At 40.1% G+C, this 13984-nt stretch overlaps 1 protein-coding gene across 6 annotated transcripts in view; it reads right to left on the reverse strand.

Annotated features, from left to right (window-relative positions):
- Nucleotides 1–13984, reverse strand: part of cacna1c (calcium channel, voltage-dependent, L type, alpha 1C subunit) — a 203343-nt gene that overhangs the window by 17189 nt on the left and 172170 nt on the right. For 3 of the 6 annotated variants that reach the window (XM_028570199.1, XM_028570200.1, XM_028570205.1), the window contains 11 exons: nucleotides 9456–9641; nucleotides 6548–6685; nucleotides 4972–5037; nucleotides 4535–4626; nucleotides 3321–3483; nucleotides 2487–2614; nucleotides 2277–2373; nucleotides 1710–1812; nucleotides 1039–1140; nucleotides 683–810; nucleotides 266–400 (listed from right to left, as the gene is read on the reverse strand). In XM_028570199.1, the coding sequence (XP_028426000.1) occupies nucleotides 266–400; nucleotides 683–810; nucleotides 1039–1140; nucleotides 1710–1812; nucleotides 2277–2373; nucleotides 2487–2614; nucleotides 3321–3483; nucleotides 4535–4626; nucleotides 4972–5037; nucleotides 6548–6685; nucleotides 9456–9641 (1338 nt within the window). The remainder of the gene's footprint in view (nucleotides 1–265; nucleotides 401–682; nucleotides 811–1038; nucleotides 1141–1709; nucleotides 1813–2276; nucleotides 2374–2486; nucleotides 2615–3320; nucleotides 3484–4534; nucleotides 4627–4971; nucleotides 5038–6547; nucleotides 6686–9455; nucleotides 9642–13984) is intronic. The other 3 variants (XM_028570201.1, XM_028570202.1, XM_028570203.1) reach the window with 3 other exon arrangements.

Raw genomic sequence — 13984 nt, forward strand, 5'->3', positions numbered from 1 at the left:
AGCCACTGGATGTGCTTCTAAAATACATAGACCAATTATTAAAATTTTGTTCAGTATCTGCAATAACTGGTAGCCAAGCTATGTGGTGGAGAATGAGGCCTTTTAGATGTATTTTTGAACCTCTGAGCACATGCATGTCCATGTCTGTGAATGGAGCAATAATATGGCTTCAAGCTGGATGCCGATCATCCATCTCTCTCTCTCTCTCTCTCTCTCTCTCTCTCTCTCTGGAGAGTGAGTGAGGGTGTGTGTATCCAACCTTTACCCTGAAGATATCGTCCTCGGATGCAGCCGACACAGGCTCCTTCAGGCCTTTATCCAGCTCCTCCTCCACGGTCAGGTCTCCAGAGATGGCCCTCCGAATCTCTGGACCGATGTCATGCAAAGTCCGCAGGCCCGCCTACACACATTTCATTGAATAACACAGTGATCAGCATGTTTATTTTGCCGTCAAAACTCTGAAACAAGGCATCTGTACTTACAGAAAAGATTTTTTTTTAATTAATAATAAAAAAGCCTACTTCGGTATATGCTGTACATTATATCCCCCCTCACATTTCTTTAATCATTTTGGGATCCCTCAAAGTCACAATTTGAAACATCTACTGCTGTCTTCTGGATTTCCTGACGAATATATACAGATTTATGATCAAGGGGAAACATTCTCTGTATGTTTGTGTACCTGCAGAGAAAGGGCAGTTTTGGGGGCCACCTTGGCCACCAGCCCCTGTTCTTTCCTCTTCTTAAACTTGCGGAAATATTCCTGGATGAGGAAGGTAGCGTAGAACTTCCCGACTGTTACCTCATCATCTGCAGGAAATAAAAAAATATTACAATTGCGCTTAAAATATAATATAACATAATATAATAATACTTAAAATAAGTAATTAACAAAATGAAAAAATTGAAAAATGAAATTGCAGCATGTAGTGTAATGATTATTAAGTGTTAAGTGCACATTTTATAGATTTGTGTTTATTGTTAGATATGGATGAGCTAAATTCCAGAGTATGAAACTGTGGTGCAGAGTATACCAACCTCCAGCAGGGGGCACTACTTGATCCAAGAGCTTCATGCTGGTTCTCTTCCAGATCTTTTTCACTATTGACCTCAGTTCCTCATTGGCCTGCTCTAGGTTACCTGCACACACACGAACAGCATACATACTGTAAGGTTTAAAGTATTTTAATAGTTGCACACTTCATTACTACACAGCCTTATTAGTGTGAAAGCCTCAACACAAGTGTGTCTGTATTTGTATTTATGGGACAGTATATTGTTTGTTCTTTTAACACTCGGGCTAAGGATTCCCAGGATTGCTATGTGCCAGGAGCGATGTTACATTGTGTGGTTGGGATTAGTTGAGTGTATAAATCAGGGTGGGAAAAGTAAAAAATCAGCACTTCCCTCATCACCCTTGATGCCAACTGCTCCAGTGTAGCTGCTCAGTGGCCATTAGATCAGACTGGGGTTGTACTGGCCAGCTTCCAGATGTGAATGTGTGTAAATATGTAACTTCCCGCAGTAAATAAAAGTAAAAAAGAAGAAAAACACTGAAACTGGGCAAGACTGTAATACATTTAATTCCCTATTCCCTAATTCCTTATGTGCTACACTATGTATATGTGCTGATGTGTCCGCCATTGTGTATGCGTGTGTATCTTGTGCCTGTACAATTGCGTTAGATTGTTTGGTTGTGTGTCTTTTACCATCTGTCTTGATCCTGAGTGCTGTTCTGACCAGGGCAAACAGCGTGGCATTGAACATCACTGTTCCATCACTGTTCAAAGGCATGTTCATCGACACCAGACGCTACATAAGAGAGAACATTTTGTTTGATCATGGAACATTTAAAAATAAATAAAACAGGTACATTTCCTGTGCAAACTGTCAGCTGCCAGTATCTATTGGCAGCTGACAGTTTGTTGAAAATGAGCAGACAGTGGTTTGACACTATGGTCACTATTATTTTCCTATGAAAGGACTTCACTGTCTAAATATCTAAAATATTTTCTGTGCACAATCTGTTGTCAATGTGCCATTTGAGTCACTATGGAAGGTGTTATGAGCTGTCAATATGTCATCACATTGATATCAAGAATGACAAATTTCTGTATATTTACAGCTGGCAAATAGAGAGGGTTTCAAGTATGCTCCAAAATAGTAGCAGAATTAATTCTGAATTTGAAAGCCTAATCAAATATTTTGTATATTTTCTGCAGCCTTCACACAATGTTCGGGCATTTGTGGCACCATGTGTGTGCGTGTTTGTTTACCTTGCAGGCCACCCTGTGTGGACAGAGCTTTCCAAAGCCGAGGGGAGGCTGGATTCTCCGCAGCAGAGTCACAACATCCAAGTGCTTTATCCTCCCCCTGGAAACAGCACAGACGTCACGTTAAAGTGACTCTCTACACAACCTCTGCAGATGAATGATAAAATTATTTGGATGACATATTGTCATGTTGTTAATTCTCTGTAAACTTACTTAGCCTCTGGGTCATATTCAGCCCAGATCCTCTTGAATTCGTCAAGATGATGCGGCCCCAGGATCGACCAATCACGTGTCAGGTAGTCAAAGTTGTCCATTATGACGGCCACAAACAAGTTTATGATCTGGGGAGAATCCGGAATCAGTCAGAAACTACACTAATACATGTTAGACGATTATGGATTACCTGTTTCAAATTATGACCTATAACATCATGCAGTGAATCACTATAACATGTATTGAATGTAAAATGCAATGTAAAACTTTTTATTTAGTTATTTATCTTTATCATTTAAAGGAATAGTTTGCATCCTTGACAAGACAACTCTCATGTCTGTACGGTCAAATATGAAGCTATAGCCAGGGGATGGTTAGCTTTGGTTAGCACTTGATTGATTGATTGATTTCATTTGACCATTTCGTTATAAGATACGATACAGCTTTGCACCATACATTAAAAAAACAAAAAACAAAGTCAGGATAACACAATGAAGCCCTGGGGCTTATTTGCATTGTGATGCACTTGACTGGATGCAGGAAGAAACAGCTGTCTGAGACTCCAGGAAGTCATTGTGCCGGGCTAAGAAATAGTGTGCCGAATAAAACCCCAACATGTCATTCTTACATGTAGTTTTTTTGCTCAGTCTTTTTGCAAGCTAACCACCTGCAGGCTTGACTTTTATAACATTTTCATTTTCTGGAAGTGTGTTTGCCACCTTGCCTAACTGTAATTTATTAAGTGGGATTACTGTAATCATATGAAATATTTTCTTTCAATCTGTTTAGAAGAGGCACATTAAAAATCTAAATTCTCTTTCTCACTGTACTCACCAGAAAGGCACAGAGCATGTAGAAGCTGACAAAGTAAATAATGGAAAACTGGCTGCCACAGTCCTCGTTAGCCGTGTTGTTCTCATTAGTTGATCCTTTCTCACACGGCCGATCGGGCGAGCACGCCAGCATGATCTCCTGCCATGCCTCACCTGTTGCACATCTGATAGATAGACATGCATGCACACACCCACACAAATGTGCACACACGTTGACGCAGATATGCATGCAAAGATACGCGCATATACAGATACATTAGAGGTACACATTCATGCATAGTTGTGTGCATGTGCGCACCCATGAACCAGCATGAAGTCACATGTGCATTTATGCATTAACATTAAAATATATAGATGCATGGACGTGAACAAGCATATAGTAAAACACACACACACACACACACACACACACACGCATAGATACAAAGACAGAGAGAGGCAGACACATAAACACACACAGACATATGCATAAGTGTTAGTGTGAACACCATAAAGAGCAAAAAAATGATCACATCATTATTATATCCTGATACACTGAATTTACAGAGCAACAGCAAAGAAATAATATTTCTTAATTGCTTTTGTTGAGCTGTAGATCAACTGTCTTCCGTTTTGAGTTCTATTGAGCTTTCTCACTCTTTGATCATTGTTGGAGGGCTTTGCTATTATTTGTTGACTGTTTGCTGGATATAAACACAGCAATATGAAGTATTCAAGTATCCTGTCTCTCTGAATGGAAGCCCATTGCTATAATATTCCATGAAGGGATCAGCACATAGAATATGAACAAATATAAAATATGCTATTTTATGATTTTATGTCAAAATGCTTTCAAAAATAATTGAATGTCTGCTAAAACATAACATAGTTTATCATATCTGATCTATTCTTTCAGTTTCTGTGGTTTTTGTCTGCTGTCATAAAATGTCAGTGGTAAACTCTAATGTGAAATATAAAATGCGTTTCAGAGTAAATGGAAGAGAGAAAATATATAGAAGATAAAAAAGGAAAAATAATTGTTGATGCAACATTACAGGAATTGATGATTGAGGGAGAAAAAGAGCAGAATGATAATGTCGAAAGAGTAGAAGGCATTGGCTTTGAAACAATGAACAAAAGGGTAGATGTTAAGAGGAGTGGGAAGATGGAGGAACATGAGGGAGGAAAAGAAAGGGGAAAACTACACAAGATGAGGAGTGTAATCATCTTCCTCACCTGAAGAGCAGCAGCACTGCCTGGGGGAACGTCTGAAAATTGTTGTTCCTGTTGATCTGTGTGTGGTCCCGCAGCGCTATCTTACCAAACATCTGCACAGGAGGGGAAGTAGTCACAGCACACAGGGTATGACGTCAGCATTGACAGGAGGAAGTGATTGCTCGCTGGGATAATCGAAACTAGAGGCCGCTGTCCCTCTCATCATCAGTGATACAAACAACTCAACAGGATAAAAAGGACAGACAGGGAGAGGAACAGGAGCAACAGCTAGAGGAGAGAGAGAAGTGGTGCAGAGAGGGACGACGTGACCAAACAGGAACTCTGGAAGACAAGACTCCAGGAGGACAGACACAGGATGGAGGCCAGCTGGAGGAGAGAGGGAGAGAGAAGAAAACACAACAGAGGGAAGGAAACAAGTTGACAAGACAACAGCTTACCTGCATGCCGATGACAGCGTATATGAAGAATAGCATCACTATAAGCAGAGCTACGTAGGGCAGAGCCTAAAGAGGAGAGAGACACTTTAGTGACAAGTTGTCGACAGTATTATCCTGCACCAAAGCTGATGTCCATTCACTTTCATTCAAATATTACACATCCAATAGTTTACAATTGATTTTGGAATTTATTGTTAAAATAGGTTGATTGACCTCGCACTTATTTGTTTTTCAAATTAGCAGGTGCAATGTGAAAAATATATTGGTACTTTCTGAAGTGAAAGTGAACTGATCTGCAGCCCTGTGTGGCACAACACCAAAAAAAACACAGAACAAATCATCTGACTTAGGAGTGAAAAACCTCAGTAAAATACAAACTGCTCTCTGCGTTTAGCCAGGAGACCAGTCCCAACATATCGTACATGACCCAACCATGGCCAGAAAAGGTTTGTTTTCTATTTTCACACACCTGGGAGACTGTGTGGAACTGAGCTCCTGGCTAACATTACCCCTGTGACTGGGAGGGCGGGGCCAAATCATGACGAATAAATGTTTGATTATCTGTCAATATGTAATCCACAGATTAATGAAATAAGAATAAAGGGTACAGTGATCTTAAAAAGTTTATCTGTGTTAGTACATTGTACTAGTGTACAGTAATACATTCAAGAGCACTGCTGATTTTAAATCCAACACCATGAGTCTGGTTTTTGCTGAATCACTAATGTTTCAAATTCCAATGACTTGTACTGTGTACTGTGTAATGTACTGTGACATGAAGAGGCCCGCCTCAGTTAAAACAAGAGAGAGAACAGATTATTTCCATTTCCCCATAACTCTCTATCAAATGATTTCATTTTTTGGTGGAGTGCTTCGTTACACTTATCTACTGCTTAACCTGCTACAGGGAATGGTGAGCTTTCAGGGGTTAGTAGTAGGGTGTTGGAGGGAAAAGGGGGTAGAAGAAGAAGTGGAGGAAGAGGAGGAGAGATGAGTACGAAAGAGAAGAAAATAGATTGCTGGTTAAGTTCGTGCCTGTTTCCTAGCTTCATATCCCTACATCCCTCCCTGCCGTTGTAAAAAGACTCCGTTACCTCACACCATCCCTCTTTCTTTTTCTCTTTCCCCATATAGACTAAACTGTGCGACATCCCACCCGTCTGATTTCTTGCAAAAATAGATGGTGGAGACGAGAAGGGAAGAGGCAAGGAAAGGAGAGCTGGCTTGTGAGACTCCACCAGGCTGAATTTACACAAGAACAAGGATATTTTTTAGCCCTATGTGACTCAGATCGGAAATTACAAGATCATTTGCGCAGTATTAATAACATTAAATTAGTATATTCTAATCAAATGGCATTTTAATACCTACATATGGGAAATAAACTTCGCTATGCCAAGTGTGAATGACAAAAATTCTCTGCTTTGAAAAGTGAAACGTAGATAAGATAGTGGCCTCCAAAAAAGGGCTCCAATCTGGGTCACGTTAGGGTTAAAGCTCCACTTTCCCTCTTCCTTTCAGTCCTGTGTAAACCCAACCCCCTGCTCTAGCATGTTGTGTCCGGTTCTCCCCTCACTTGGAAGGATTTGATGAAGGTCCACAGCAGGGTCCGAATCCCTTCCCCGCGAGACAGCAGCTTCACCAGCCTCATCACGCGGAACAGCCGGAAGAAGGTGATGGAGATCCTGGCGTTCTCTTCAGAGTTCTGCAGTCCCTTTTGGTGGGGTTTGGTTTTTTTTGAAAAAAAACACAGGACGCATGGGGACACATGCAAAAGGTAAGGGAGGGAACACACACACACACACACACACACACACACACACACACACACACACACACACACACACACACACACACACACACACACACACACACACACACACACACACAGGTAAAGATGAACATACAAACATACACACATGCACACACAGACATATGCAGAAATGCAGACATACAAGAAACATTCGTATGCATATCCCCACCCACACATATGTATGTGGATGTAAATATGTATAACACATACATGCACACACGCACGCACACACAGACACACAGACACACACACACACACACACACACACACACACACACACTGAGTTAATAAATGGAAATCTGCGTCCTACAAAATCCCATCAAAATCAACTGACAAAAGAGATCTGGGAGAGAATCGGGCAATCATGCTTATTTTTGTGGCTTCATGGAAAAATCACTTGGCAACAAAGATATTCACAAACTACCTATCAGCTTCCTAAATACACCTGCTTCAACCTCTCTTTATATATATGTCCAAATGTGCAACAAGAGTCTTTAAAGGCACCTAACCATCAAAACTATAAACGTCCACATTAGTCTTTACTGATATTACAGGTTCAGGCATTCTGCTGTTACTTATTCATTACCTCAATGCTGTCATAATCAAGATTAAGAACACACTCTTGGTTGTTGTTTCTATAACCGATTACAGGTTAATTCAGCCTTGCAATGACATTTGACAAACAAACATTTGGAGCCCCTGAAGTAAATCATCTTACAAATCTGAATAATTGGATTATTTTGCACCGGTACGGACTAAAAGTTTAATAGCTGAGACCGGGCCAGAGAGATTTCCATCGATAGAGGCAAGCTCTTTCATAAATCAATGATAACAATTCACAACAGATACAGTACAAAATTTCTAGCCTGCAGGCAGATTCCTGTTTCAATAAATCATGCAGGCAGGCTAATTGTTTGTTTGTCACGGAGCAACTGGCCACCGGGAGAAACAATCCAAAGATGACTTTTAGGCAGATAAAGATATTACTACCTAATGCAGCCACTTCCAGGTAAAAAGACTATGGTCTTCTAAAACTGTTTTCTCCCCTACAATCATTTTATTTGCAGAACCTCTTGCAATGAACATGCATTATTTCAACCCTCAAGGTGATTTAAGCAATCTATTATTTGGTATACTTTGGAAAGTTGCAGTTTATTCTAAATATGCCTTAGCAAAGCTCTGAAGTACAAGCTTGAGAGGCACTGTATCATTCTAACTGTCTATTGTCCCAGTACTCATCCACACAAAATAACTCCATGATGAAATATTCAGCCATCTCGCTGAGTGCTATTCTAATACAGATTTATTTATTCATGCTGCTGCTGCTCATTCTCAGGGACAAAAGGCAGAAAAACAAAGGCAACAACAGGATTTGTGTAAAGCATGATGCAGTTGCAGTTAATACAGCAACTAAGGACCCAGTATATTATTTACAATTACACCGCAGCACATGGATCAGGTGAAGCCTTTATACAGCAGTGACAATTATCAAGTATGCATAAAATAAACTTGACTGCATAGAAAAGCAGCACTTGTACCATAACAATGCAGCCACAACAGTTCCATACTACATCTGCCTTCACTGTGGAAATAAATGTGACCCTAAAAAGATCATACTATCTGACCTCTAAATCTGTTTCATGCCATTTGTGTTTTTCCAAGAGGCCATAAATTCTTTATGCTAATCCCACAAAGAAAACACAGTGTGCTTCTCAAAAGAACTAGCCATTCGCCACACATCTTAATGCAGTTTGGGATAACAGATGTGATATGTTACTTTTCAACATAACACATGTTAGAGTTGTGTTCAGAGAAATAACTCATCTTGTCTCTAAACATTTTCTATAGAAATCCAAGATGGTAATATTCACCACACTCATTATTCATTTTTCTATATCTCTGGGAAAACTGGGAGCAGTTTGGGTACTTTCTAAAGGTAGATGTCACATTTCTGGTTAAACTGTAGTGTTGACAAGTAACCCAAGACATGAGTTGTCCCAAACTCCAACGACAGATATGCTGAAAATGAAAAATCCTTCTGAGGAGAGTAAGTCAAAATGTTGTACTGCATGTAATACCACAACTGGACCACAATGGGGACCATTGCATCATTAAGAGAGTGGGGCAGTGAGTGGGAGAGGTACAGTAACAGTGTAACAGAGAGAGAGAGAGAGAGAGAGAGAGAGAGACAGAGAGAGAGAGAGAGTTTGAATATAAAGAATAGTTTGAATTATTCAGAGACATCCAAACAGACTGATTCACAGATAGATTAGACAGATAGAAAGATAGACAGCAGGCCAGTGGAGAAGAGTGATAGAAAGAGAGACAGCGTGATAGCGTGACCATGATGGCTTGCACTCATGACAAAGCACTACAGATACCTCACCCATAAGGGAAGGGGAGCGAGTTGCAAGCCATGGGGGGAGGTGGGGGCAGCGGGCACCATGGCAACAACAATAGCCACTCAAGGAAAGTCACAAGACTCCAGTTATACTAGGCCTGCACAATACAGTGTCCTTCACCATACACACACATATACTGTATATAAACATGTAAAAAGTATAAACAACAGCTACATAAATATAACTCTGGACATGCTGCAGAAGATGACAGCGGGAGCAATAGAGGAGAGTTGACAGGACAAACGAAAAGCCACAATTTTGGATCATACCATGGTTGGCGTAGCAGAAGGAGGGATGGAAGGATGGAGGGATGGAGGGATGGTGGAGGAGGTAGGGAGGCGTACGAGGTTACCGTTGGAGCGTACCATTGGCCTTACCACAGGGGGGTGAGAGGAGGAAGAGGAGGAGGAGGAGGGCGAAGAGGAGGAGGACGAGGACGAGGAGGAGTCAGCTGGCTTTAAGGAAAGGCAACAAAGATCAGCACCAGAGCAGCGCCTTGGTGTGTGTGTGTGTGTGTGTGTGTGTGTGTGTGTGTGTGTCACTGTGCACGTACAGCATGTGTGTCTTTTAGTGTTTTTATGTATGTGAAAAGTTGTGAGAATTTTGCACCACCCCTGAAATTAACTCTGCCAGGCTATAGAGGGTTCATTCTCTGATCAGCCCTCCCAGGTGAAAAAAAATAATTTCATCTGGGCCAGGAGGGAAAATTCTATAAAATATTACTACATATCGAGACTGAAACCATCCTGTGTGAGGGCCACATCTGGCTGAATGACAGCACTAGAAGATTAAAACATGTAGGAAGTTTAAGATATTTTGAAATTGCTGTCCAACGCCTTGAGGGCCAAAATAATGAATGATGGTCTGGGGCAGCCACAAGGGGACATGAGCTGACTGTGTATGTGTCTATGTGCGACACAGCCTTTGTCACATGCATGAGTTTGTGTGTATGATGGGGGATAGAGAGGCGCCTCTGTAGCTATCTGTTTTTCTTTCTACCAGCTGAAGCTACAGTACAGTAACAGTGGTTAAAGCTTTAGCTTAACTCAGGCTATGTTTACCAAATGCATCTTGGCATTAAAAGGACAATGCCTCCTTTCAATATGTGTTATTCAAGACTCTCTCTGACCTGAGAATAGTCAAGATCCAAGTGAAATTAGAACTTTAATCTACTTTCAGGTCAAAGAAGCATCCGAATACCACAATAAAAAAGACAGGAAGCTGAGATAATGTTGGCCATTTAAAGATGATTTTAGATGCTTTTGGAAATCGGAGCCCAAAGTATTTAAACAACACAGAAGCACAAAGATACTGTAGGGAGACACACTTTGGTCATCGCTGGTATTACAACATTTATTATAACATTTACCCATTGGAGTGATAGATTAACAACTAGTCAATCTATGACTCAGGAGCTGTTTTGTGTGTGTGTACGTGTCTGATGAGAAGAGCTGAGGCATTAGGGTGTGAATGGAAGGAAGTTGGAAGGAAGGACAACTGTAGGAAGGAAGGGAGGGAAGATTGATTGGAAGATAAGGATGAGTTGGAAATATAGGCAGGAAGGAAGAAAGGACGGGGGACGGAAAGAGGGAAGATGGGACTGATTCAAACTAAGTGCAAACTAAGTAAAAACTGAAATATGGGAAAGTGTGTGCATTTGTCTGCATGTATGTGTGTGAATGTGTGCCAGCTGGGTCAATTTAAGCATAATTTAAATCTAAAGTTGCTTCAATTTGTACGTGAAATCAAAGCTGTGAACCAAATAAACTCAAATCAGTCCTCATTATTATATGTCTCATTATAAAGTGACACAAAGCAAATTACAGACTACTGTGGACTTGGAGGATCCGTGCATGGGTTGTAATTTTAACCAAACAGAACAGTCAATTTGTAAATAAATATACAGTAGTCCATTCAGGCTGAACTACAGTGCAGATGTGAGTTACTGTAGTTGCAGCTCATCGGATTTAGGGGCTCATTTAAAATTAACTTGAGCTGTTTTCTCACATTGCACGTTATGTTTTCAAGCAAAAAAATTCATCATTTCAGTCAGTTCAATAGGTAACACGGGTATCTTGAGAACATTCTTACCCTAGATTTGTGGTTTATACCCCTTTTTGTTTCTTAAGCTTGATCCATACATTTTAAGTACTGCAACATAAAAGTGGATTTTAATATAATGTGTAAGGTGCTGGGATTAAAAACACACAACTAACTGATATCAGATAATTGGTTGACCTCTTAGGGTATATAAAAATCATGAGAGACCCATGTTACCCAGCTTGCATTTCAGGTGAGCAAGCCGCACCGCAAACCAACGAGAAAGAAGACAGAGAAAGACAGAGATAAACATCCATAAAAGAAGAGTTAAGTGAACTGAAAAAGATCAGAAGGAGAAGGAGAGAGATGGAGAGTAGAAGAGGAGGCATTCCAAATAGAGAGAAAGAAAAAGAGAAATAGATGCAGTCCATACTGGCATCGTCTGCAAGACACCGCTCAGAGAAAACCACTACAAATCTGTTCACACTACTTCTACTCAAAACAAAAAACAAAAAACAAAAAAGAAACCATATAAGATTTAAGAAGCACCCGCAGGTTGCTGGGGAGAATTAGAGACCCAGGATTAAGTAAGTATTCTGATTCGATGACCACAAAAAGTGCAGCTAATTTAAGTCAACAAGCACCCAACAGAGCAGCAATGTGGGTGCACTCAAACGAGAGATTTTAGTCATTTAATATTTACTGAAGGCAAAGTGATAACATTTTAAAGCTGGCCTGTTACTGCACTTCGCTGTGTACTTAGGAATGCAACGGCAGAGAGGTAACTGTTGGCAAGCTGCTACTATTAGTTTCTAATTGCATTGCTCAGTACGTTAAAAAGCATTCACTTGTGCTTTACTGTTGGATGAAATGCAGTAGCAGGCTAAAATTTAAAATATCTCAGTGGCAGGGTCCCAGTTAAAAAAAAAGAGAGAGTTCTCGTAGTATTGTAGTGCGGAGGGTTTCTTAAAAAGAAAAATACAAAAGGTAGCTTGGGCATCTCATCACCCAAATCATTAAAAACCACCAGAGAAGAAGAAGAAGAAGAAGAAAAAGAAGAAGAAAAAAAAAGACTTGGGGCATGCCTTTAGGTTAGGGGTAAAAGAGGAAAATAATGAAACATTCAAAAAGAACTGCAAACCACTCAACAAAATCAATCAAATCAAATCAAATGCAAACTCCAAACCAAAGTGTTGCGTGCAACATCAGTGACTTGTATAGATGACAAAGTTGTATATCTCTGGCCCATAGAACCTCAGTATAAAGGTGATTAATCGATCAGTGGTTGTCAGTTCCCAACAGAAATGTTATATTTCAAATAGATTTTTTTTCACTCTGTCAGCCTTTTGTTAAGTGTCTATGTATAGATTTATGTATTTATACACTCCTCCCTTCCTGTGTGTAAAAGCATACTTTGCTTAAAGATCAGATACATTCATTGTCTGCAAAGCAACAACAGGATGTGGACATGTATGATACTTCTTGTGATTCCACTGACATCAAATTCCTAAATAGAATAACTGATTAAAACATTAAATATTCATGTACAGTTTTAAAATGACCCAGTGTTTCCAAGCAGTTTGGTTAGCCTCTCATGGGGACAAATGGAATTCCCTTTCTAAAGGCCCAAAAACAACCTCCAAGCTCATACACCCCTGGGATACACTCACCCTATTTGTATGCCTGACCAGTGCTGTCTGAGGTGAAACACTGCATTCCACCATGGGGGAACACACCGGTGAACACATCAGTGCACATCTTTTCTCTGCTTCATGTCCTCAAACCAGCAGCAGGCTGAGGGTGTGAGAGCATTTCAGGCAAACCTATGCTTAATATGGCATATATATATATAATTAATGTGAAATATTTAAAAACTTTTGAAGCTTGGATACATAAATGTCTTTGTGTATATTGACCTAGTGGATGTGGATAAGGATCAGAGATAGGGACTCGAGTTTGAGACTCAGACTTGAATCGCACTTAAGTTGCACACACAGTGACTTCAGACTCGACTTGAGATCTTGTCCTCAAAATACTTCAGATTCGACTCTGACTTAAGATGCAGGACGTGAACAATCTTTATTTTTAGGAAACGTCTGACAAGCTGTTATTCCTGTCCCTGCATAACCTATAACCTACCTACGTAATACGTAACGTATCTGCTGCGTAAGGCCACACGTGAGAGAGGACAACAAACAAGTCAACCGCACCGGCGGCTGCTGAGCTTCCTGGATGGAATGCAGCAGGTGATACAACACTCTATTATTATTATTATTATTATTATAACCACGAGAGACTTGAGATTTGACTTGGATTCTAGCTCAGAGACTTGTGAGCATCTCTAAAAAGGATTCAGTATAAATTGTAAACAAAAAAAGGAATAGTTTTGGAAAACTGGCTTATTCGTTTTCGTTTTCTACAGTAGCTTAGCATAAAGACTAAGCAAGGCTGGTATGTGTGTCTTTATAAGCTGAAACAAATGTACATGTATATCAAAGTTAGACTTGTATACTTATATATCTGTCTCCACCTAATGAGCTGCCACATTTTCACTGGATGGTTTCTTTAACTTATAATGCTAAATTAAGAGGAGTTCTGTCCAGTCACACTTTGTAGTGTACATAGTTCTCAGCCTATTCTTCTGCCAAAGAGCACTTTGATTATCAAATGAATAAAACACCAACTATCCCTGAAGTGTAAACACAATAGACACTTAACATTTGACTTGTGTTTGGGATATTCATTCTTATTCAGCACC

This window comes from Perca flavescens, chromosome 23, assembly GCF_004354835.1.
Source record: "Perca flavescens isolate YP-PL-M2 chromosome 23, PFLA_1.0, whole genome shotgun sequence".
NCBI lineage: Eukaryota > Metazoa > Chordata > Actinopteri > Perciformes > Percidae > Perca > Perca flavescens.